Raw genomic sequence first — 27395 nt, 5'->3', positions numbered from 1 at the left:
GCGATTTCTAGCTATAGCCCTTTGGTCTAAAACGGGGTCTGCTTTTTTCGGGCTGAAGAGTCTAAAACAGGATCCACTTTGCATTATTTTCGATTTTGATTGGTCTAAAATAAATATGGGCCATTGTCCTTTACCAAATCATAACTGCCATTGATTGCCCAAAAAATGTTGCCTCCTAAGGAAAATGTATTTATGTCTAGTCTTTCATCTTTTAAAAAAACTGTAATGGTCTAAAATAGGGTATTGATTTTTCGTCAAAGTGGGTCTAAATTAAATGGGGCCTGGAATTTCCAGCACTGACCACACACCCTACTAGAGCTGGCCACTGGTACCGCCCCCGGAGTAATACAGCCATGTTGACGGTCGAAGTCCAATGAATTTTAATAGTACCATGGAAGTAGAACCCCTTCCATGATAGTACCGTACAAATACATTATCTTTGTGATATGCTAGTCTCATAAAAGATGGCTAGCATCGATTTTACCTAACATTTAACACTTGTAATAAAGGTACCGGTATAATCTAATAGTATATAGGCATGCCAGTACACCACAACTATAGCCTCCAAATATTGCACATAGAAACAGCTCGTCACGAAAAAACGAAAGATTCTACTACTGAGTTAGCACCACTAGAGGGTGCTCATCCAAATTGACGCATTAGGCCAGTGCAGTAGTATGACTGAAGAGATAGAAGATTTGAATGCACAGAGAGCAACGTTGATAGATTACGCTTCCTTTCTCACCTGTGTGTAACAAACACCTGGCCATGAAAACATACCATGATCACAGTGTTACAACATAGCGAGATAGTTACACAAACAAATGTAATATGGTAAAAATGGCTAATGGTGGGTTAACTTATATCACCAACAAATCAAACGATTTTAATCATCTCGACTTTTTTGTACAAGAAAACAGAAATGTGCATAGGTAAATGGTTACATAAAGATGTAGGTCTCTCATTTTACCAGAGATTGCATGCACTGGTGTGTGCACGTATTACTAGTGGTATTTTCAATCCAGTGCAATACTGAAAACATTATTGCATACTTGCATGCAAATGATATGTAAAAAGGGTGGAATCATTCATACATATGTAATAACACTGAACCCTTGAGGGATGGCCCTCACTGGACTTCTTGGGAGATAAGTGTTTAAATGCTTAAAGAACTATCCAGTATAAATAAAGATTATTATTATTATTTATAATAACAGAACCCCATGCCATGTGAGTTCCAGTGGGGGTACTCAGGGGCATTTGTACTCATGCTTGCAGTGTTTTCTGTTGCACTTTCATCACTTGTTATGCTCGTGAAAATACAGGCACAGAGAACACTGTAAACACCAGAGTATGTCACACTTGTACTCATGTCTCATGGGGTTCTGTCATATAGTGAACCAGAATAACCAATATTACTATGACCAACTTTAATGTAATCCTCAGAAGTAAAACCACTGTGGGATTTATTTTGTAGATGCAGTAATACCTTATCTGAGGTGATGAGAAAGACAGTACTACTATTCTTTGTTTGTATGATAACTATTTTTTCTGCCTTCTACCATGGTTCTCCCCATGTTATTATACATGTATGTATGTATGTATGTATGTATGTATGTATGTATGTATGTATGTATGTATGTATGTATGTATGTATGTATGTATGTATGTATGTATGTATGTATGTATGTATATATGTATGTGTGTGTGTGTATGTATGTATGTATGTATGTATGTATGTATGTATGTATGTATGTATGTATGTATGTATGTATGTATGTATGTATGTATGTATGTATGTGTGTATGTATGTATGTATGTATGTATGTATGTATGTATGTATGTATGTATGTATGTATGTATGTATGTATGTATGTATGTATGTATGTATGTATGTATGTATGTATGTATGTATGTATGTATGTATGTATGTACGTATGTATGTATGTATGTATGTATGTATGTATGTATGTATGTGTGCCTGCGTGTGTATGTGTGTATGTATGTATGTATGTATGTATGTATGTATGTATGTATGTATGTATGTATGTATGTATGTATGTATGTATGTATGTATGTATGTATGTATGTATGTATGTATGTATGTATGTATGTATGTATGTATGTATGTATGTATGTATGTATGTATGTATGTATGTATGTATGTATGTATGTATGTATGTACAAAGACAGATTTGAGTACAATGTACATACAATATAGAGATATTCACATAGAGGTCTGTTGCAACATTTCTCGGTATCTTTGATAACAGTACATGTAAATGATCATATAAGGATCTTATATGTACAATACATATATTTTAGCTTTCATTAATTACAGCTTTGGTGATGGATGTACTTTGTAGTTGCCATGGAGAATGTGGATGAGTCTTGGTGATGGATGTGGTTGCCATGAAGTATGTGGATGACAGTCTTGGTGATGGATGTGGTTGCCAAACTTGCCATCATGGGATGTGGATGGCAACATCTGATTGGTTTGTTGTAGCATTGACTATGACAAATCACACTTATGTGCATGTAACAATGTGCTCAACAATAGAGAAATTGTGTTCTTGATATAATTTACCAACATTTCAAAAACATGTGACCTGAAAGACTCTCCACGTGTACACTCACAGTGTCCTTGTCTTCTTGACATTGTGTAAGAAGAGCCTATGGCTCAACAATTTATCAAGATTAAATAAAGTCAATAATAATATTGATGATAATGATAATTACTTGTTATTTATGTTTAGCTTATGGTTAACAGAAATGTTAGCCTGCAATCTAAACATAATTGACTCCAATGCTTTCCTTCCTCTATACAAGATGGAAAGCATCTACATAATCTATACTGTGTATTGCACTATGTAGGCTGTAGCAGTGTCAACAATGACGAATCTCTCAGTCTAAATAACATGAATTTCCACATATGCCGTTACATATGTATGTACTATTGCACTGTTATTGGGTACCATCACTTTTTCGTTTGTCTCTGCTCTGCGGAAGATGATTAATTGCTTGCACTTTTATTTCCATAACACTATTAACAGCATGTCTGGTGGGCGTCATCCAGTGATGGTTTTTTTTTATATATCAGTCAACTTAGAGATTTTCTTCTGGACGGACAATACACACGTACGGTGTAACGTTTCTTTTTACCCTGACGTCGAAGAAAACTCGGTCCATCTGACTCCATCATCACAGCTTCCAAACAAAACGATCATGCTTTCACTTCTAGTAGTGCTGAGTTGTCATGACGTCATCATTCACTCGAACATAACAACGTACTTATTATGTCTATTGCGACACCGGATATAACAATCCACAATGGAATAAACACATAGTAATAGGAAAGTACCGGGAAGTACTCCAATCGACAACATAACAGTATTTGGAAAATAAATTTCAACGAAACGGCAGCGAGCAGCCACCATTTCTTAGCGATAGTCAGGTCACCTTGATCATATCCCCTGTTGAAATGCGTAAAAAGTCTGATCACCAGGACAACGAATAGTATCACATCGAATATCCACATAGGGATGAAAATAATGAACCAGTTCCAGTCCGCACTTTGGTCGAGCTTCACAGCTAACAGTATCAAAAATACAAGCCAGAAAAACCATGTTACTACGACTCGACGCATCAGCGCCATGATTGCTTTGGACGCCTTAACTTGTCGTTGAATCCATAAGCACTCCTATCTTGAGTTCAAATTGTATCGGAAGAGTTTATTCTGTCTACAATTATCCACTGACGATACAGGTTATTTACTTTAATAGCATATATACCATTTATAAGACAAGCTATAAATATATTGAAATCATTCTGAATGACATAGTAATGTTTATCTCAAATAAAAGTTGTGAATGCCAACAGTCGGGGTAGAATACAGAATAAAGTAACCCTTGAATTTAAAATGGTTGCCCCATATCAATATTTTGGGTCAAAGGTTACGACTTGTCGTCGGATTTGCAGCGCAGAAAACCTCATCACTATTTATGACTTTCCTGTTCTATGTGCCACAACCAGTGAAAATACCACAGTCGTTTACTTTGCTTAAACAGTAATATTTACTATCAACGATGTAAATGAAATCGCCATGGTATTTATTTGAAAGCTTTAATATCGAGATTTTTCCTCTCCGGACCAGGTCGCCATTGTTGTTGATCGTTGGTTCATATTTGAAAACAGACGACGCTTTTCTGAAGCAATCTTTCACAGTTTTTGTACGAAATGTAGGTTCAAAAATCTCTGCATGCAGTATCAATCTACACTTTTTGCAGGCTAGATATCTGGTTTAGGTTTTCTTTGCTGTGCGGCACACGATGCTTGACCTACACAAAGCTATTTCGCGTGTTCAACGTAAGGTAAGGTTTACCCGCTTATCGTTGTTACTTCATTGCGTGTTGAGTGTCACTTCACAGTCACGATTCCGTTAGCTTGTTTTTGTCAATACTTTGTTGGATGTGATGTTGTCGACATTTTGGGTATATGACTTGAAGTTGATATAAGAAGTTTTCAAAAAGTATAATGTCCAAATGATATTTATCGCAGCATATTATCGGTGCAGTGTCCTGGGATCGGTGTACGTGCATACTCCGTGGCCTGACATGACGTCTATCCTAAATGTTTTATTACAATGCACACAGCTGCCGGCGAACAGTGTGTGTTTTTTCAGTGCTACTGTGCAGGTTGTTACGCACAAATATGGTGTCATCTATTTAAAGCATGTTGATGAAATCAAAGTCTGGCAAGATATCACGTTTCGAAATGACACAAAAAGAGTAAACTCAGTAAATATAAACATGACGTTTGAAATATCGATCGACCGTTTAAATTATTTATCAAAACGATGCTATAACGCTGTTTACAATACAAGTCAATAGAACCATAGACCCTGCACCAACGTTGGTGTAGGGTCTATGATAGAACGTTGTATTATAACTTGTAATTGTATAAGGAAACGTTTTAATATACATGTATCTTGTTGTGGTGATGATGGGACTTTGTCTGGACAATTGATTTCTGTGTTATGAAAATACCATATAGAAAACAACAACAAATATATAGGAATTGACATATACAATGTACAGACACTCCTGATCTTTACTAAAACATTGTATAGTGTTACTTGTTAAATATTCAAGTTTTGCTTCATTTCAAACTGTAATGTTAATTTTTAATTTTTTTTGTTATTCAATATTAGATTGCAACATATGACAAACAACTGTGGGAGAATTCCTTGGAATTACAGGAATATAAGGTAAATATTATTAGTGCTCTTCACAGACTTTTATAGATTTAAGAAACAGTTCATTTTTAGATTGAGTTGAGTTTTAATAAACAACACCTAGAAGGACCAGAACATTGTATGGCAAAAAGACAATAACAGTGTATTATGAGGTGAAATAAAGAATACCTAGTTTTTATTTGCCGATTGTAAACTTTTGTGATGTAGTAACTCTGAGACAAATATTGTGAAAATGGTATGAAACTGACAAGAAGACAAATCAATGCAAACAATATAGGGATATTATGACAACCCCAAACAAAAAAGAAATATCTGATTTTTGAAAGATGACATTTGAGTCACAAAATTGATTTGATTTGGCTTATCGTTCTCTAAGTGTAGTCATGATTTTTTTTGGATTATAGATTGAGTATGAAATATATAAGTACATAACTTGTTGCACATTATTCAATCCTGTATACACCTGAGGAAACCACTGAGAATTATTTAGTAATAAATTTATTTACATCCATTCATACATTTATATTGACGTGTGTGTGTGTGTGTGTGTGTGTGTGTGTGTGTGTGTTATCTTTTATGCAATATATTACTTTCTAGTATTTTTTAAGGGTTTAGAATAATTTGTAAGAAAGTAGACAATTCCAAATAAAACTGTTGTAATGTTTTATGTAATTTTGAAAAAAAAAAGAACCTTGATAATAAGTCTGCAGGTACAAAACTGCATGATAACATTTTGATGTCATCTTCAGTATACTACAAGGTCAACAAACTATTAAGGTCATCTTGTGGTGTTATACCTACATAATGTACATAGTGAAACATAAAAGTAAGGTAGCTTAAGTACATAGAGATGTTTACAATTCAATAAGACACACTAGAGTTTACTGTTTAACCATTGATGTTAGAGAGATCAATGTCTATGGTAGACACTGAGTGTTGCCTACTCTGCATATAAATAAGGGGTCAGATTTAGATGACCCAGGCTTACTATGCTAGATGACTTTGACAGTGTTACACACTCACAGAGCTCATAGAGTGCCTGTGAACTGGCCATGTTAGAGAGTATTAGGAGATTTTTGTCTCCTAATGTTGGACTTTGGTATAATGAATATACAGGGAAGAAATCTGTCACTGTACTTTTGAAATTAGTTACATTTTGGGAACTGCATTCATGAAAATGTTGGCTTGATGATAGATCTTGGCGGGGACAAGATCTATGGCTTGGTACACATTGGAAACGTCAGGACACTGACCCCGGATTGAAAATTGGCCTGTGTCAAATTTGGGTAAAAATGTAGGTGTGAAGTGCGGTTGTCTAGAGCTATAGAAAGAGTTGGTCTTGGATAAAAGACTAATCCTATCTAGTCCTTAGGCCTAAAAAAAATAAATTGTTTGGTTACTGTTACCCGACCCGCCACCTAGCTTTTCACTGCCGACCCTAAACATTTTTACGTATTTGAGAAAAAAATAATAAAATCACAAAAAATTGAGAAGTCTCACGAGAAATAGTGGATGTGGAAACCGACATCAACTTACACAGACAAAATAAAACTGTTCTTCCAATCTGTTATGGCTGTACATATAATAGGAAGAAATAAACAACACAGAGACCATTTGGAAAACAATGTGAAACCTGAACTAGACACTCAGACAGAAACAAAATATATTAATAAAATAAAACAAAAAATCTACCTACATGTACCACACCTATTCTAAACTTGAGCGTAATTGGAACCACATAATTTTTTTATTAGGCCTAATGGCTCCACTTATACAACTACAAAACTGTGGTTGAATACTGTACATCACACCAGAGTAATTTTAATTTCATTTTTCTACTTGAAGTATCCATAGGGAAATGTATGTATATTTTAAAATTGATTACCTAAAGTATTATAAATAGATGTCTTGTCTAAGGCTTAAAGCTACAGACTCATTAAGTAAAATTAAGTACTATCTGACAAATGAATTTATAAATATTTTTGGATTAATGAAAAAACAAGCATATGATTTATGTATTAACTGAAGAAGGAAATTGACGCATTTTAGCTCAGATAAATTTTTGATATATGATGAAGGAAAAGGTTTCAAGATGAAATTTCTTTATGATCTAGAAATACAATGTACAACAATTTCATTTATGAACATATTTGAGATAATGATATGCAAGAAATAATCATACAGGCTGGTTAAATGTGATCCCTTGTGATATGTCAGTATACATGTATAAACACACATCATATAGTTATGATATAAATACATATTTGTATATTTCATATTCAGGGTCTTCACAGCTTTCCATTGAAGACAGGACGTGTAAAGACTGAGTTGATAGATGTGGATTTAGTTAGTGGTGAGTATAACTAATTGCCAATAACTCCCAACATAGCATTAGCTATCAAGTACATGTACTAGTTTTAGTTAGTGGTGAGTATACATTGTAACTAATTGTCAATAACTCCCAACATAGCATTAGCTATCAAGTACATGTACATGTACTAGTTTTAGTTAGTGGTGAGTATACATTGTAACTAATTGTCAAGAACTCTCAACATAGCATTAGCTATCAAGTACATGTATATTGTACTAGTCAACATGGATACAAGAAACAGTCAGCTGGAAACAGTGTTGGCTTTTACTGATGTACACATTCAAGAGGTTGAACTTGTATATATATTATTATTTATCTAATATTGATAGTCCCATTTCTGGTAACCAAAAACCAAGGAAAATAAGAGTAGCATAAGGGGCTTGTCACTACGAGTCAGAGATGTTTAGTGATAAAACCTATGATTAGTGTCTAGCTGAATGAAGAAAATTAGCGGAGAATAATATGAACTTGATTCAAAAAAATGGTCACGAATCTGAACGTTTAGAGTCATATTATGAGAACTGCAGAACCAATGCCATAGATGTAGAGCAACTGGGGAATAAATTCCAAATTCATTATTTTCTGTTCAAACAAATACAACTAGGCTAGTGCATGGTGTAAATACATTTATTGAGTGTTTGTCGTTGCAATGGAGTATTTATCATTCAGTATTCTATTGAGATTCTGTACACAAGTCTCTTTTTCACTGATTGATAGGTTCAACATTCTCCAAAGCCAAACCACAGTATCCATGGCCAGCATTAACAAGAAGGGGACTTGTACGGGTTTTATTCTTTCCATTCTTTTACAGATGGTAAGTTAAAAACATTGTTAGCTAGTAACTCTTGGTAATTCATGATTCATATTGCAAAGGGTTTTTTTTGTAGCAGAGTACAGTTAATCATTAATTGAGTAGCCTGCGTATTGTCGGAATCGGTGACTCTGCTCATCTTGTTTTTGTTCATATGATCATAGAAAAAGAAGGTGTGTAGAGACGTCACAGATTTAGTCAGAAGACAGATTAAGATAAAGCATAGTGGAATCACATATTCAATCAGCAGATTAGAATAGTAAGAACTACAATGTAGCTTTACAGAGTCATAGATTCAGTCAGTAGACAGACTAAGAACTACTTGTAGTTTAGCAAAGTCACAGATTTAGTCAGTAGACAAGTTGAGATCAAGTGTAGCGGTATCACACATTGCAGTAGACAGGTAAAGAACATATAGATACTTATTATATACTTAATATACATTTTGTATATTAATACATAAATTATTTCCACAGGAAGCTATGTTAAGATGTTACCACAGCGTAAAAAATAACCCAAATAGAACCAATTTTAGGTCAAAATGTGATTTCTAGGTGACAGGTACATTTACTATCATCGTATCGTAATAGTTGACTTTTCATGTCCTTGTGTAACCCTGTATGTCAGGTGTCATTTTTATGAATAAATTTACATCAAATTGTAAATATACCATCCAGCTGTTGTGGTCTGAATTTCCACAATACCTCTTACAAGAACAGAGATTTATATTTGTATTTGCTCCCAAAGTGAACTAAGATGTCAAAAAGATTACAAAGTGAACTAAGATATAAAAAAGATTACAAATTCTCATTTGAATTGAAATATTTCTTTTGTGTGCCACCATGAATGCCTGGATGTACTATAGGTCACTAAGAGGTCATGGCTTATACATTCATGTAGCAGGTTTTATCCACTGTGTTGATACAAAAACTGATTATGGTGTTTTAATGATGTATTGTCTGTCTGTTCCAGGTGGTACCATCAGATGTCCAGTCCCATATTTATAGCATTACTATTGCTCTATTGTCTACAAATCATTTCCATTGTTGTCTACTTTACTGATTCCACAATGGACACAGACCTTGAGGTAAGCCTTAATCCATTTCCATGGTAACATGTCACTCACCAATTGATGTTGTTATGGATATTATTTGTTATTGGAGTTTTGTGAAATTGACCAGTATGGTCTGAATGTAATAGTTTTGTGCTGGTGTAGATAAATAAAGTATCCTGGTAATGATAATGGTACAAGGTAAGCTGATATATCATTTAAACTGAGTACTATATGCTTGAACCTCAACATTGCAGCAAACTCAGTCAACTATAGTTTCCCTGGAGTAGATGTACATGTAAATATTTGTACACACTTTGTAGTCTATTGCTGTGTCTTACAATTAGACTAGACATGTTCATTTGTTGCCAGGTTCCACATGTATTTGGGTATGTGTGTGTGTGTGTGTGTGTGTGTGTGTGTGTGTGTGTGTGTGTGTGTGTGTGTGTGTGTGTGTTTGTGTGTGTGTGATTGTCATTCAATGTGTATCAGTGTATTTATGTCTGTGTCTGTACGTGTATGTGTATTATAAAAAAAAGTAAAAACAGATGCATACATACATACATACATACATACATACATACATACATACATACATACATACATACATACATACATACATACACACACACACGTATGTACGTACGTACTTACGTGCATGCATGCATACATACATACATACATACATACATACACATACATACATACATACATACATACATACATACATACATACATACATACATACACATACATACATACATACATACATACATACATACATACGTATGCACACACACTCATGTACACTCACACATGCAACTACACACACACACACACACACACACACACACACACACACACACACACACACACATGCACGCACACACAATGCTATAATATTGATTAAGGGCCTAGTTAAGTTTGTTAACTACTTGTGTGTCATACTCTCAATCTCTTAGTTTTCTGTGAAATGCATGTATCACTTACAACGTTTTGAGCAGCTTTTTAAAAAATTAATGGAACTGATGTGAATTTCAAGTTAATATTAAAACCATTCTAACATAATAGTATAATCTGTGTGATAATGGGTACTCATCATGCTTGTTAAATTCTCAACATAGACAGTTTATTTTACTCGTTACTGGTTTTAATTTTAAATATTCTATCTCTACCTTTTCCCCCTACTCTCGTGTATTTTTCCGTCCTGAAATCTTACCTTACACCTTTTTCTTTTTCACTCTGGTGTATTTTTCACTTCCTGAAATCTTACCTTAAACCTTTTTCCAAAGCATTCTAAAGTGGTGAGTAGTGACAAGTACATTGTTGTTTCTTTTTTGGTGTCTTTGATTCAGATTTGTTTCTATATTTGTACATGTGCTCCTACAGTTCTGGTCCAGTTATGTTACCATACTACACTGTTACCATACTACACTGTTACCATACTACACTGTTACCATACTACACTGTTACCATACTACACTGTTACCATACTACACTGTTACCATACTACACTGTTACCATACTACACTGTTACCATACTACACTGTTACCATACTACACTGTTCATTTCAACTTTGCATATTATGTACAGATTTCATGCAGCCTATTGCTACTGTCCTCACGATAACCTGTTTTCATGATTAAAGTCTGTGGACATTCCTCTATCAATTCATACAGAGACTTCCTCCATTTACTATCTGTGTGAGCTTACTTACTTATTGCCTCCCCGATCTGCTTATTTGTATGGGCTTTCACCCAATCATACCTCCCCCCCCCCCCCCCCATCTGCTTATTTGTATGGGCTTTCACCCAATCATACCTTTACCCCCCCCCCCCTCCCCCCATCTGCTTATCTGTATGGGTTTTCACCCACTCATACCTTTTACCCCCCACCCCCCACCCCCCATCTGCTTATCTGAATGGGTTTTCACCCACTCATACCTTGAGCCCTACTGCCCAATTATATATTTACCCCCAGCTACTACCTGCCTATCTGTGCATGGACTTACAGTCTATTTTCTTTTCATACCCTTTCTATCATTATCAGTCTCTTATGGTCTTATACCACCATTGTTTCTTGTCCTTCCAACTAGTACAATATGGTGGATTCACAAACACACTTTACCTCCTTTGCTGAGGGGGAGGGGAGGGCGGGACGAAGGGGGGGGGTATCCATGCATCCACATCATTACCGTACACATACCAACTTTGAAGATAATTACATTGTAAAGTATATAAATCATATGGACCTACACTTACAGCAGTACCCCATGACCATTACCAGTACTATTACTATCAGCAGTACCCCATGACCATTACCAGTACTATTACTATCAGCAGTACCTCATGACCATTACCAGTAGTATTACTATCAGCAGTACCCCATGGCCATTACCAGTAGTATTACTATCAGCAGTACCTCATGGCCATTACCAGTAGTATTACTATCAGCAGTACCCCATGGCCATTACCAGTAGTATTACTATCAGCAGTACCTCATGGCTATTACAAGTAGTATTATTATCAGCAGTACCTCATGGCCATTACCAGTAGTATTACTATCAGCAGTACCCCATGGCCATTACCAGTAGTATTACTATCAGCAGTACCCCATGACCATTACCAGTAGTATTACTATCAGCAGTACCCCATGGCCATTACCAGTAGTATTACTATCAGCAGTACCCCATGACCATTACCAGTAGTATTACTATCAGCAGTACCCCATGGCCATTACCAGTAGTATTACTATCAGCAGTACCCCATTGCCATTACAAGTAGTATTACTATCAGCAGTACCCCATTGCCATTACCAGTAGTATTACTATCAGCAGTACTCCATTACCATTACCAGTAGTATTACTATCAGCAGTACTCCATTGCCATTACCAGTAGTATTACTATCAGCAGTACTCCATTACCATTACCAGTAGTATTACTATCAGCAGTACTCCATTGCCATTACCAGTAGTATTACTATCAGCAGTACTCCATTGCCATTACCAGTAGTATTACTATCAGCAGTACTCCATTACCATTACAAGTAGTATTACTATCAGCAGTACCTCATGGCCATTACCAGTAGTATTACTATCAGCAGTACTCCATTACCATTACAAGTAGTATTACTATCAGCAGTACTCCATTACCATTACAAGTAGTATTACTATCAGCAGTACTCCATTGCCATTACAAGTAGTATTACTATCAGCAGTACCCCATGGCCATTACAAGTAGTATTACTATCAGCAGTACCCCATTGCCATTACAAGTAGTATTACTATCAGCAGTACCCCATTGCCATTACCAGTAGTATTACTATCAGCAGTACTCCATTACCATTACCAGTAGTATTACTATCAGCAGTACTCCATTGCCATTACCAGTAGTATTACTATCAGCAGTACTCCATTACCATTACCAGTAGTATTACTATCAGCAGTACTCCATTGCCATTACCAGTAGTATTACTATCAGCAGTACTCCATTGCCATTACCAGTAGTATTACTATCAGCAGTACTCCATTACCATTACAAGTAGTATTACTATCAGCAGTACCTCATGGCCATTACCAGTAGTATTACTATCAGCAGTACTCCATTACCATTACAAGTAGTATTACTATCAGCAGTACTCCATTACCATTACAAGTAGTATTACTATCAGCAGTACTCCATTGCCATTACAAGTAGTATTACTATCAGCAGTACTCCATTACCATTACAAGTAGTATTACTATCAGCAGTACTCCATTACCATTACAAGTAGTATTACTATCAGCAGTACCCCATGACCATTACCAGTAGTATTACTATCAGCAGTACCCCATGGCCATTACAAGTAGTATTACTATCAGCAGTACCCCATTACCATTACAAGTAGTATTACTATCAGCAGTACCCCATGACCATTACCAGTAGTATTACTATCAGCAGTACCCCATGGCCATTACAAGTAGTATTACTATCAGCAGTACCCCATGGCCATTACCAGTAGTATTACTATCAGCAGTACTCCATGGCCATTACAAGTAGTATTACTATCAGCAGTACTCCATTGCCATTACCAGTAGTATTACTATCAGCAGTACTCCATGGCTATTACCAGTAGTATTACTATCAGCAGTACCCCATGGCCATTACCAGTAGTATTACTATCAGCAGTACTCCATTGCTATTACCAGTAGTATTACTATCAGCAGTACTCCATTACCATTACAAGTAGTATTACTATCAGCAGTACTCCATGGCCATTACAAGTAGTATTACTATCAGCAGTACTCCATTACCATTACAAGTAGTATTACTATCAGCAGTACTCCATTACCATTACAAGTAGTATTACTATCAGCAGTACTCCATTGCCATTACCAGTAGTATTACTATCAGCAGTACTCCATTACCATTACAAGTAGTATTACTATCAGCAGTACTCCATGGCCATTACAAGTAGTATTACTATCAGCAGTACCCCATGGCCATTACAAGTAGTATTACTATCAGCAGTACTCCATTGCCATTACCAGTAGTATTACTATCAGCAGTACTCCATTACCATTACAAGTAGTATTACTATCAGCAGTACCCCATGGCCATTACAAGTAGTATTACTATCAGCAGTACTCCATTACCATTACAAGTAGTATTACTATCAGCAGTACTCCATTACCATTACAAGTAGTATTACTATCAGCAGTACTCCATTGCCATTACCAGTAGTATTACTATCAGCAGTACCCCATGGCCATTACAAGTAGTATTACTATCAGCAGTACTCCATTGCCATTACCAGTAGTATTACTATCAGCAGTACCCCATGGCCATTACCAGTAGTATTACTATCAGCAGTACCCCATGGCCATTACCAGTAGTATTACTATCAGCAGTACCCCATGGCCATTACAAGTAGTATTACTATCAGCAGTACCCCATGGCCATTACCAGTAGTATTACTATCAGCAGTACCCCATGGCCATTACCAGTAGTATTACTATCAGCAGTACCCCATGGCCATTACAAGTAGTATTACTATCAGCAGTACCTCATGGCCATTACAAGTAGTATTACTATCAGCAGTACTCCATTACCATTACAAGTAGTATTACTATCAGCAGATAGAGGTCTTATTAGCGTCTAAAACTATGACAAACATACATCTACACAAACATATTCACTTAATTTGTGTCTGTGTGAATAGTATTTATATTTTATGGTATATATTATGGTATATTGTCCTGTTATTGTGCTTTACCAGGCATGTACAACTTTGTCTTGTGTAAAGTTCCATCATATTTTGTTAGGACATTAATAGGGGTGTAGTTAATTTTAGAGAGTATTTGGAAGATTATTATTTAAGTTAAGAAAGTGAAAACATACCACATTATAAGTCAGTGGAGAATGTAATAACTGAAATTGACTGGTAAAATGTTGAAAAATGAAAGTTTATGGTTGTTTTTACCAGCTACAGGCTGTTATCTACACCCCTATATACACACTTCCTAAACTACCTTCATACCCAGTGGGGGATTTATTTATATTTTATAGTCAGCCCTGATGATTGACCAGTTATTTAGATGCAAGATTTTATGTCAGTAATCAATTTAATAGTGTACAAGATAAACAGATGAATAGCTGATGTTTTTATAATTCTGAGGTCAAATGCAATTATAGCATTTGACCTTAATTATGCTAGATGAACAAATTAGAACTAAAATGTCAGCTTAGTTCTCACTCGGGTACATTACGGTCTGTGATTGTGTATAAAAACAATAATATGGTTAAAAGATAAGATAGCATCTCCTAAACGCTATGAAATTAACACCAGTCTTCACTACATAATATTCTTTTGAATGCTAGTGAAAAGTTTTTCTGTATGCAAAATTTGATGATGACGTCATCATTTAAATGTCAAAAACTGCACGTTTTGGAACTATCAAAACCGGGAGGACAAAGACTCCAGAAATCGCCGAATTGAGACATTATACATTATTTTCGATTGTTATGTTACAATATCTAGGTAGAAAGAAATTTCTAAATTAATCATATTTTAGTAAATTTGATGTTGAAGTTACCATTGTTATGCAAATATAGGTAAAAAATAAAGATAATTAGTCATACAACGAAAATGATTAATTTAGAAATTTCTTTTTACCTAGATATTGTAGCATAACAATCGAAAATAATGTATAATGTCTCAATATGGCGATTCCTGGAGTCTTTGTCCTCCCGATTTTGATAGTTCCAAAACATGCAATTTTTGATACTTAAATGATGACGTCATCATCAAATTTTGCATACAGAAAACAATTTCACTAGCATTCAAAAGAATATTATGTAGTGAAGGACTGGTGTTAATTTCATAGTGTTTAGGAGATGCTATCTTACCTTTTAACCATATTATTGTTTGTATACACAATCACAGACCGTAATGTACCCGAGCATATGTAGAGTGTATGGAGCAGAAGTCATGGTGATGACCAAGAAATTGAATGGTAAGATTTCTATGACGTACCTCGGAGTAAAAATTTTATTTCCGGTGATAAGAGAATTCCTACATTTCCATGAATTACTTGTACTAAAGTAAATAACAGTAACAAAATAATGTGTATTTTTTTTGTGACTATTCACAGGTGGTATCATTAACTGAAGTCTTTGGTCCTGTTATTATCATGATTTTACTTGGAACTGTCCACTCACAAGTAGTTTCTACTAACTTTGCAAGACCAACCTCGCCAAGAAGTAAAAGAAGAAGGTGAGACTGCAACAATAAACAAAGTATTAGTGTGATAGAAACATTCCATATTAGGAGACAGTTGTACTCTGTGGACAATACATGAATATGTGACAGTGTACTTGGGGCTCCAAATATATGGGTATGTGTACCTAGGGGTCAAAATGTAACATACATATGGACAGATGTACCTAGGGGATCAAATTATAGATGTACATGGATAGGTGTACTTAGGGGGTCAAAAAATAATAATAATAATAATGTTGTATAGTGCTTTCCCACACTGTGCTCAAAGTGCTTTACAATTATTACCCCTGGCATAGATCTATAGTGGCACAACGGCCCTTTACTTCCTCAACTCCCTTGAGAACCTACAATCCAGTGCAGCCTCTATAAGTGCATAGGATTATTAAAAGCAGTCACATTTCAATCTCTAACCTACCAGGTCCCCAATTATACAGCTAGCTGGGTTGACTGAGGCACAGTCGTGATTCAAATCTTACCCAAGGACTTTAGCCATTCAGAAACAAATGGCAGCGACAGGGCTTGAACATGCAACCTTCAGATTCAAAGCTGGCCACTCCAACCATTTGCCCATTATTACTCAACATATACATGTACCATATGTGTGTGTGTGTGTGTGTGTGTGTGTGCAAGGACAGCCATACTTAAGGGGTTCAAGATATACCATATGTATGATCAGGTGTACATAGGGGTCAAAACACACCTTATCCTTGCACAGGAGTTCATAGTAGTTGAGTATACACTACATGTACAGTATGTTGTAGAAATAGTGGCATACAGAGATTCAAGGTCAAACTTTACCCAAATATTCACAAGACATATCGCAATATACATGTTGGTATTGTGTGACTTACATTATGACACATGGAAGTCCATTCAACTGTGATGCATGGGTGACAGATTTCTGTAGATATTGTCATGCATAATAATATTAATGTTTAGTATTGATTTGTACCAAAAAGATGCGATGGTGCTGTCTTCTAGAAATGAACAGTCCGGCATCTAAATGTATATTTGGTAAACCATCGTAGCAAAGTAAACTTGTTAAAATTGTTACCTGAAATTTAGTTTTTTCTTACTTTCAGAAAGCTGAGACGGAAGAGTTACTCTAAAAGAGAAAGCCATACTGGTTCAACCAATGAAAGTACTGCTTTAGAGTCTAGTTATGAAGGGTATCCTAGCAACGCTGTCAGATCAAAACACAATCTCAATTCAGAAAGGAGCCAACACTCTCATCAACAACAGCCACAAGCAAAGAGGAAAATGGACCTTGAAAGTTGTGCTGAGGAGACTAAAAAACCTGAAGTGGAACATACAATTTGTGAAAAAGAACAAAATGAAACTGAACACAGTAGTGAAAGCAAAGAAGAAAACAGTACAGAGAAAAAGGATGAAAAATTAAAAGATTTGAAGTATATGAAAAAGAGTGATGAAGATGAAATTACTGGCTGTAGTACAGAGGACATGACTGTGTTGAATACACCAGTGGAAAACCTAGACATTGCTGGTAATATCATAATAATCAACCAAACTGATTTAGAGGAGGGAGAATCTAGATCAAACGAAGACATCCCAAAATCTAATGTAGATGAAAAACTTAATGAGTTGATTCAAAAGTCTTATGAAGAGAAAGAAAAGGATAATGTAGAAGTAGTAGACATTGATGTACATGTCAGTAAGAAAAAAACGGATTCACTTCTGGAACATGTCAAACCAGCAGAAGAAAGTCAAGATTATATTGCTTCAGAAGAAGAAAGAATTATTAGTCATTCAGCGAGGGCAGGTGAGAGATAAAGTGATTTAATCTGATTGATAAATGTATTGATTGATTTCTTCCTTTGGTTCATTGATAGATAGATTGATTGATTGATTGATTGATTGATTGATTTGGCCCATGATTCATCAATGGATACATTGTTTGTTTGATTGATTGTTTGATTGATTGATTGATGAGGAAATTGCGAAGTGAAAAGTTTTTCCTTGCAAGATAGTTGTTGTATCTGAATGATAGCATCTACATTGTACATGTACCCTTAAAAGAAGCAGCATTGTAATTTGCTCTATATTTACAAATACTATATTTAGTATGTATAAGTCATGCTTGCATTTGTATGTGAAGAAACAAAGTGAAAATATGAGTAAAACTGACCTTCCAGGCTGTTATCTTATGTTATTGTTAAAGCCATGATTCAATCCCAGGTTCTCACATTAGTATTATCTTATCAATAGAGCCATGTGGATTTCATTGGATTATTCTATTGTTCTGGACCAACTTTTACTACAGTTTTGTCAGACAACATATGTATTACTCCTTATCAAAATTGGGATTTAATTCTGTGCAGCTTTCAGTCCTTAGTCTTGCTGCTAGGGCTATTCTGCTCACTGTGAAGGTGACCAAAGGTCGCTAGTGAGGATGATAGCCCGACCCTTGTATTGTATCAGAAGAAAACTCCAGGTCTAGCAGCTAGACTAAGTCCTTCTGTGGTAGAGGGAATGAAGTTTGATCTGTCCTAATATCTAGTAACATGATTATGAAGTCATTGACAGTAACTTAGAAGTACAATGCAGTGTGTAGTAAAGCTGTACATGTATACATTTTAGTACAGATGTGAAGATTCATAATTTCTATTTAGGTTTGAGACGACGTCGTGTTAAAGAAGACAAGTCTGGCAAACCTGTAGCTAAGAAAGACTACATTCCCATTGAGGAAGAAGAAAGAAAGAATGAAGAAATGCAGAGAATAAATGGTAGAGTGAAGACTCTAAGAGTTCCACCTTACAAGAAGGACTACGGTACTTACAGTTCAGGAGACTCAGATATTGATACTAACCCACCGGATACACCACCTCCTGATCAGGTAAGGACAATGGCCTCTTAGTTGCTAGGGACTCTGATACTAGTTGCTAGGGACTCTGATACTAACCCACCGGATACACCACCTCCTGATCAGGTAAGGACAATGGCCTCTTAGTTGCTAGGGACTCTGATACTAGTTGCTAGGGATTCTGATACTAGTTGCTAGGAACTCTGATACTAGTTGCTAGGAACTCTGATACTAGTTGCTAGGGACTCTGATACTAGTTGCTAGGGACTCTGATACTAGTTGCTAGGGATTCTGGTACTAGTTGCTAGGAACTCTGATACTAACCTATTGGATACACCACCTCCAGATCAGGTAAGGACAATGACCTTAGTTGCTAGGGACTCTGATCCTAGTTGCTAGGGACTCTGATATTAGTTGCTAGGGACTCTGATACTAACTCACTAGATACACCACTTATGATCAGGTACATGTACATGTACATGTATGTTATAATCAGTGCTTGTAATACAAACACACTGCATTGCAACACAAAAAATTACTTTTCATTGGACAAAATATTTTGAACGTTTCTTATTCTAAGTAAAAATCTAACACCTCCTGTGTGTAGTTATGTGTATGTATGCGTGGTGACCCCATATTTTCTTTTTAATTTCTAAAAGTATAATACACTAAAAATCACATTTGATCAAATTCTCATTACTTTTAATGTTACATATCAACCATTGATGTGTGACATCCCCCCCCCCCCCCCCCCCCCCCCCCCAAGCCTCCTCATCAGACAGTTTGAATTGGATTATTGTTTGAACCCTGCATGTTGTATTATTTCACACAGGGTCACAGTCACATGTTTTTACGTAAGAGAGAGTCTGACATGGAAGAGCACAGTTGGACAGATACTGCAGAGGATCCGTCCGAAACAGAATCTGATACATCCACTGAGGAAACAGATAATGAGAATGCACAGATAGAAGATGAAGAGGAGCACATAGATGCAGAATCTAATATTCCAGTCATCATTAATTCATCTATCACTGTCACTGATAGAGGTAATGAAGATAAGGAGTTCATTATCTAAGTCATCAGTGGTTTAATCGTGTTATCTAACAGAAATAACAGAGATAGGGAGTTCATTATCTAAGTCATCAGTGGTTTAATCATGTTATCTAACAAAAATAACAGAGATAGGGAGTTCATTATCTAAGTCATCAGTGGTTTAATCATGTTATCTAACAGAAATAACAGAGATAGGGAGTTCATTATCTAAGTCATCAGTGGTTTAATCGTGTTATCTAACAGAAATAACAGAGATAGGGAGTTCATTATCTAAGTCATCAGTGGTTTAATCGTGTTATCTAACAGAAATAACAGAGATAGGGAGTTCATTGTCTATCAAATCAAATACAAGTTGAATGTACCCAACCTCTTTTCAAACAATCTATGGGAATGTTGACATGGAAAGACATGTAAATAGAGAATACATTATTCTATATTTGAAACTAAATACTTGTATTTTCTTAATTTCAGTGACCGTCAGAGTTTGGGATCGAAATGAATGCAAGAAAACTGACCTATCTATGTTAGAGATAAGTAGTTTAATTCTTAACAAAGTGAATAATACAAGAGTCAATCTGGACTACGTATTCTTTGGTATTGTGTTTTCATCAATCATTGCCATTCTACCTATGTCTCACCGTTTCCATGGCAGCAAAACCACTGAAGTTACAATAAATACACTGTCTTGGGCATGGTTGATAAATATTTTGAAAGGCACGTTTGGATCAACTTGGAGGTAAGTTGTAAGAAATCACAAAGATGTTGACTTAGATAGGAAATGTTTGTATACTTGTAAAAACATCCTGTTGGAAACAATTGATGACATATACAGGCAAAGCCACATAGTTTGACTATGTACATGTAATCACCACAATGATTTGATATATAGACAAATGCTCTCAACATTGCTGTATTCAAAGCTACAGTTACAATAACTCAACCTACATAGATAGGTGTAAGTCCATCAAGGCATCTGTCTCTTTGTGATTGGCTGATACATTCTATCGACGTTGATTCAGGTCAAGTGGCAACATTACCTGATACAGCTGGTAGATTTAGTGTCTAGTTTAGGATTAATGTGACTGTTTTGTGGCTGATGCATCATTAAAATTTACATATTAAATTCAAATGTCAAAGCAGCTGTGAAGAAGATATGGTTGACATCCACCAGGCTATAATACAGACACAATCACATTGAATACTATAAAACACAATTACATCAGAAAAGAACCACCAAGACATCATTTGATAAAACCATACACAACAATATTGTTACTGTTTAATTGATTATTGCCTATTTCATTCCAGAGTTCAGCTTGTGGTTCTTGTTGCCATTGCTGAGAGGTTTCTTCTAGGATGTTTATTTTTCTTTCTGTTGGCAGTAGCTGAAAGGACTTACAGACAGGTGAGGGATAGAGAGGCTCTAGATGTCTTCACAAAAGATGTTATAGATCTAATTTATAATAGACTGACAAGGGATTGGTCTATAGTGGGATCTATAACTTATAATAGACTGACAAGGGATTGGTCTATAGTGGGATCTATAACTTATAATAGACTGACAAGGGATTGGTCTATAGTGAGATCTATAATGTATATACTGACAAGAGATGGGTCTATAGTGAGATCTATAATGTATATACTGACAAGAGATGGGTCTATAGTGAGATCTATAATGTATAGACTGACAAGGGATGGTTGATGGTTGATGCTAGTTGAATACAAAACATGGTACACACACAAACCTCAGATATATTTTTTACTCACAATCTTTGTAATGACTGTGTATTTTTCGCGACTTCTATTCTGTACAGAGATTTCTTCTTGCCAAATACTTTGGTCATGTGACGTCAGCCAGGAAAGCCCGGAAATCTGATATACCTCATTTCCGTCTGAATAAAGTCAGGAATATCAAAACATGGCTTTCTCTTAGGTCCTACCTCAAGGTATGTAGTATACAGATACACAGATAAACAAAGGTATAAATTCAGTGTATGTGTGTCTCTGTGTGTGTGTGTGTATGTGTGTGTGCGTGTGTGTGCGTATGTGTGTATGTGTCTGCTTGCTGTGTTTGTTTGTCTCTGCCTGTCTGTCTCTGTCTCTGCCTGTCTGTCTCTGTCTCTGTCTCTGTCTGTCTGTCTGTCTCTCTCTCTCTCTCTCTCTCTCTCTTTCTCTCTCTCTCTCTCTCTCTCTCTCTCTCTCTCTCTCTCTCTCTCTCTCTTTCTCTCTCTCTCCTCAACATGAGCTATGAGCCAATAAGTTAATTATCACTCATATGGATGGAATATTAAAAGTTAATTAATAGATTTACAGTTTAGAGAGTGTAACCATGGCAATGTTTTTTTCTTTGTTAATCAATCAGAGACGAGGTCCACTGAGATCCATAGATGTAATAGTGTCGTCAGCATTCTTATTGGCATTATCATTGGTATCACTACTTTGTGTACAGGTGAGATAAATATTGACAATATATAACTGATTACAAACTTGATTATACCATGCGCGAGCCAAGTTGAACAAAAAATATGGAATATATACTCTGGTCATTCTATGTCACGACAACCGTGTCTACATCAGTGGTTCTGCTGTGTTTGAAATATGAGTCAAAATGTTCAAATTACCAATACTTTCCCTAATTTTTCTTTGATATTACTGGTGCTGGTATAATTATGTTATTCTCCAATATTTTTCTTCATTCAGCCGAAAAATACTCGTGACTTAAGAGGTTGTCACTACTTGTCTTTCAAGTCGTAGTGACAAAGACCCCTTAGGTCACTCATATTTTCCTTGGCTGAATGAAGAAATATATTTGGGTACTAACATCTAATTATCCCAAGTTTCTTTTAATTTATTTGTTTTGAAAGTGTACACCTTGGTTTGTGAAAGTGTACACCATAGCTTGTGAAAGTGTACACCATAGCTTGTGAAAGTGTACACCTTGGCTTGTGAAAGTGTACACCATAGCTTGTGAAAGTGTACACCATAGCTTGTGAAAGTGTACACCATAGCTTGTGAAAGTGTACACCTTGGCTTGTGTGCAAGGTACATGTAATAATGTATCATATACAGAAGTAAGACACTAACGTGAATCAATTTCTGTTATAAACAATTCACTTTTTTAGTTATTGAGAGATAGTGGTACATTTTTGTCCAACCTATACAACTGGGAATTAGTGGCTTGGTGTTTGTTTCTTGGAGTGTTCCTACTACGATTTATGACACTGGGTAGAAAAATAAACAAGAAATACAAACATCAAAACACATCAGCTCTACTTACAGAACAGGTGAGAATTGACTTTTGACTTCTCAAGTCAGTTATTTCTTACAAGTATTGGTTTTGAAAACTACTTGTTATTGATTCATAGAAGTGCACTCCTGTATAAATTTTGAATCAATTTCAATAATTGTTGAGGGGAGAACAAGCTATATTCATTGTAACTTTGTTACAAGCCGTGGAAAAAGACCAATTTGTTAGCTAGTTTGTGATAAGCAGGAATGAGACAAAATTCATTCAAAGACATACAATGTAATTTAGTGCTTAGTAATTTATGAAAACATAAACACCACAGGGGCCTGGACCCCATAACTCTGTTTATTGATAGAACATTACATATTGTAAATTGAATACAATTATTACTATTACTTTATAACTTCTATTGATATAAACCAATATAATAACTAGACCTAATTGAAGGGTTGTTACTAACTATACAAATGTACCTACACACTTCTTCTTTCAGATTAATCTGTATTTACATATGGAGCAGAAACCTCACAAGAAGGAGGAGTTAATGCTAGCCAATCATGTCTTGACGCTGGCCGTCAAGTTATTGAATGTAAGACTACAACAAAATATTCCATAATGACTACTTTGTATCTATATAGTTTTCCATTTGAATGTTGCAGGAGTATGGGTCTTATATTATCTGTTGAATCACGTATGAATCTTTTCAAAAACCAAAATTTGTTAAACAGCTCAGAATGGCACATCTAAGGGTATACGTGTACACGTTCAGTATCTGTTTAGTTACTTGTTTTAAGGGTATTTCTCTTGCCTATGGTTTCCTTTGTAGTACAAGTTACTAGTAACTAAACGGAAGCATACATTATAGTTTTCCAAAGTTGTGATGTAGAATGTCAATAGTTTACAAGTATTCTTGGACTAGGATTAGATACATTTGTACATCTTGGGCTAGGATTAGATACATTTGTACATCTTGGGCTAGGATTAGATACATTTGTACATCTTGGACTAGGATTAGATACATTTGTACATCTTGGGCTAGGATTAGATACATTTGTACATCTTGGGCTAGGATTAGATACATTTGTACATCTTGGGCTAGGATTAGATACATTTGTACATCTTGGGCTAGGATTAGATACATTTGTACATCTTGGGCTAGGATTAGATACATTTGTACATCTTGGGCTAGGATTAGATACATTTGTGTATCTTTATTCTATGGCTTCACTGATAAGATAACATTGATGCAAGAACCTGGGATTGAAACACCGACCTTTAAGTCCCATTTACTGACATACATGAGAGCTATGCTAGTGTTACAAATCTGACAGCAGTTTCCTTCTTTTTACACAGGAGCTAGAAAGTCCATTCAAGATATCCGGTCTAGCTATGAATCCATTGCTGTACAATATCACTAGGGTGGTTGTCTTATCTGCATTCTCAGGTGTTATGACTGAAATGTTAGGATTCAAACTAAAGGTGAGTTCATCTATATCAACATTGTCATGTGACAGGAAGTGATGTCACAAGTCATTTGATATGACATCAGAAGTCACATATAGGACATCAGAGATTTGGAGTGCAAAAGTAACAATTAGCACAGAATTTGATGTATAAGTTATATAACATCCAATGCATAGATTTAATTCTACGTTAGACAGATGAAGTGTGGGTATCTATTATGTGAATCATATGGCTATATTAAGCATTATCCAGGTGGACAGCATCCAATATTTACACTAAAATAGTAAAAATGTCGAAGTGAAATATGCAGGTAGATCATAAACCAGTATACTTTCTGTCAGCTATAGTACAGGTAGAGAACATCATGTTACAGCAGGTAGATTTAGTATGTCAAACAGACAGTCAATCTATAGTACAGGTAGAGAACATCATGTTACAGCAGGTAGATTTAGTATGTCAAACAGGCAGTCAATCTCCACTTACCAGGAGCACTATCCCGGTGAACAGCGTCTTTACACATAAAGTGACGTGTATTTGCTAGGTGAAGAGTTCACATGCAAGATTGCTACTTTATAGGTACATGTGTTGTATTCTTATCAAATAAAGTTTGATGCTCTATCATTAAATCCACAATGTTTATATTTTAGTGAATTTTATTTTTTTTCTTTTATTTTAGCTTTGGAAGATTAAAGCTTGACCCCTTTAGATATGGCAGCTTGCTTCATATGTATAACATAAATTGAAGAGTTGGACAAGACAGGAGGAAAGACGATGACTGTGTTTTCATTGCAAGAATACATGTTACATTGGTGGACTGTTAGTATTATTACCTGACTTGGGGTTTCATTGACACAGTGTTTGTAACACTAACAGTATAGGTTTCATTGAGGGTCAAAGACTCTTTGTAAAATTACCAAAGTGTAGGTTTCATTGATGAACTGTTAGTAACATTACTACAGTACAGGTTTCATTGGTCAACCATTTGTAACATTAACAGAGTGTAGGTTTCATTGATGAACTGTTAGTAACATTACTACAGTACAGGTTTCATTGGTCAACCATTTGTAACATTAACAGAGTGTAGGTTTCATTGACAGGTTGTTTGTAATGTTACCAATGTGTATGTTTCATTGATAGACTGTTGGTAACATTACCAGAGTGTAGGTTTCGTTGACAACTGTTTTAACATTAACAGAGTGTAGGTTTCATTGATGGGTTGTTTTTAACACTAACAGAGTGTAGGTTTCATTGATGAACTGTTAGTAACATTACTACAGTACAGGTTTCATTGGTCAACCATTTGTAATATTAATGGAGTGTAGGTTTCATTGATGGGTTGTTTTTAACACTAACAGAGTGTAGGTTTCATTGATGAACTGTTAGTAACATTACTACAGTACAGGTTTCATTGGTCAACCATTTGTAACATTAACAGAGTGTAGGTTTCATTGATGGATTGTTTTTAACATTAACAGAGTGTAGGTTTCATTGACGGACTATTTTAACATGACTAGGGTGTAGATTTCATTGATTGATCTATTGTAACATTACTAGAGTATGGGTTTCATTGGTAGATTATTGTAACATTACAAGAGTGTAGGTTTCATTGACAAATTGTTTGTAACATTACCAGACGAAGTTTGAAAATACATAATTCATGGGGTATATTACCTGGTGAAGAGTATCTTGACAGAGTTACTTGTATATTTACATGGCCTACATGTACTTAATGAATATACATATTATATATAGTGTGTTATATTAACAATGTCATATCAGTAAGTAAGATATTTGGTAAACCTTAGCATTTCATAGGTATAAATATAAACATGTGTAAAACACATATGAATTCTTTCACAGATATAGTGTATCACATAGATGCGTATAGCACACATGCTTGTGTAATATTGTCAATGTTCATTTAGATGTGTCTGGCATGTGTGTAATGTCACAAAAAGGACAAAGTTACAAGTTAACTGGCACCCAAAGATTTGTGTGTGTGGCAGTTATTGTTATCGTTCCATTACACAATTCCTAGCTTTCCTCTTGCCATCACTACAGGGTACTAGTCAAAGTGTGTACTAGAAACTGTATATGAGATTTTAATATGTTACGAATGTGGCAGGAGAGTTTTGTCATTGTACCTTACTTAAATTTGTAATGTGTGCCCATCAGTGTGAGCTCTAAGAAAAGGGGGTCGGGGTGGGGGGGGGGGGGGGGGGGGTGGGTGGGTTTGGGAATTGTTGTGTTACAAGAAACTGCTGTGCATGAGTGACACATAAAATTAGAGGGCATACTAGTGCCAATTACAATAGGATATTAGCCTATACATACTGTAGTTATGTCAGTTTATTGTCTAATGGACTACTTTGTTGTTGTAATTTATGTAACATTTATAGAAAAACCTTAATTGTTTACTACTTATCTAATGCATTACCATGGCAACCATACTATCATTGAAGTAAACACACACTAATGCTCTCTTAGTTGTACATGGTAGACTATAGACATAGCAGACTATAGATATGGTAGACCAGAGATGGTAGACCATAGATATGATAGA

General features: G+C 35.6%; 1 protein-coding gene across 1 annotated transcript; it reads left to right on the top strand.

The window, feature by feature from the left end:
- Positions 1 to 3983: 3983 nt before the first annotated feature.
- Positions 3984 to 27022, top strand: LOC144444130 (protein PHTF2-like). Its single transcript, XM_078133532.1, has 17 exons — positions 3984 to 4238; positions 5210 to 5266; positions 7538 to 7607; positions 8343 to 8439; positions 9409 to 9523; positions 16120 to 16241; positions 17330 to 18027; positions 18878 to 19101; positions 19901 to 20114; positions 20593 to 20857; positions 21430 to 21526; positions 21936 to 22067; positions 22484 to 22570; positions 23244 to 23405; positions 23862 to 23957; positions 24722 to 24847; positions 25509 to 27022. Exons 1-17 carry the CDS (start codon positions 4092 to 4094, stop codon positions 25527 to 25529), a joined length of 2730 nt encoding a protein of 909 aa, XP_077989658.1. The 5' UTR covers positions 3984 to 4091; the 3' UTR covers positions 25530 to 27022.
- Positions 27023 to 27395: the final 373 nt, after the last annotated feature.

The sequence above is a fragment of the Glandiceps talaboti genome, chromosome 13 (assembly GCF_964340395.1).
Source record: "Glandiceps talaboti chromosome 13, keGlaTala1.1, whole genome shotgun sequence".
Classification (NCBI taxonomy): domain Eukaryota; kingdom Metazoa; phylum Hemichordata; class Enteropneusta; family Spengelidae; genus Glandiceps; species Glandiceps talaboti.
This window is presented reverse-complemented; position numbering and strand designations above follow the sequence as displayed.

Bases quoted from the DNA above. Each gene is read 5' to 3' on its own strand.
- LOC144444130 (XM_078133532.1), top strand. From the start codon at position 4,092: ATGAAATCGCCATGGTATTTATTTGAAAGCTTTAATATCGAGATTTTT. The intron at 20,858-21,429 runs GTAAGTTGTAAG...ATTTCATTCCAG, and splicing joins ACGTTTGGATCAACTTGGAG to AGTTCAGCTTGTGGTTCTTG. The intron at 22,571-23,243 runs GTGAGATAAATA...TCACTTTTTTAG, and splicing joins TATCACTACTTTGTGTACAG to TTATTGAGAGATAGTGGTAC.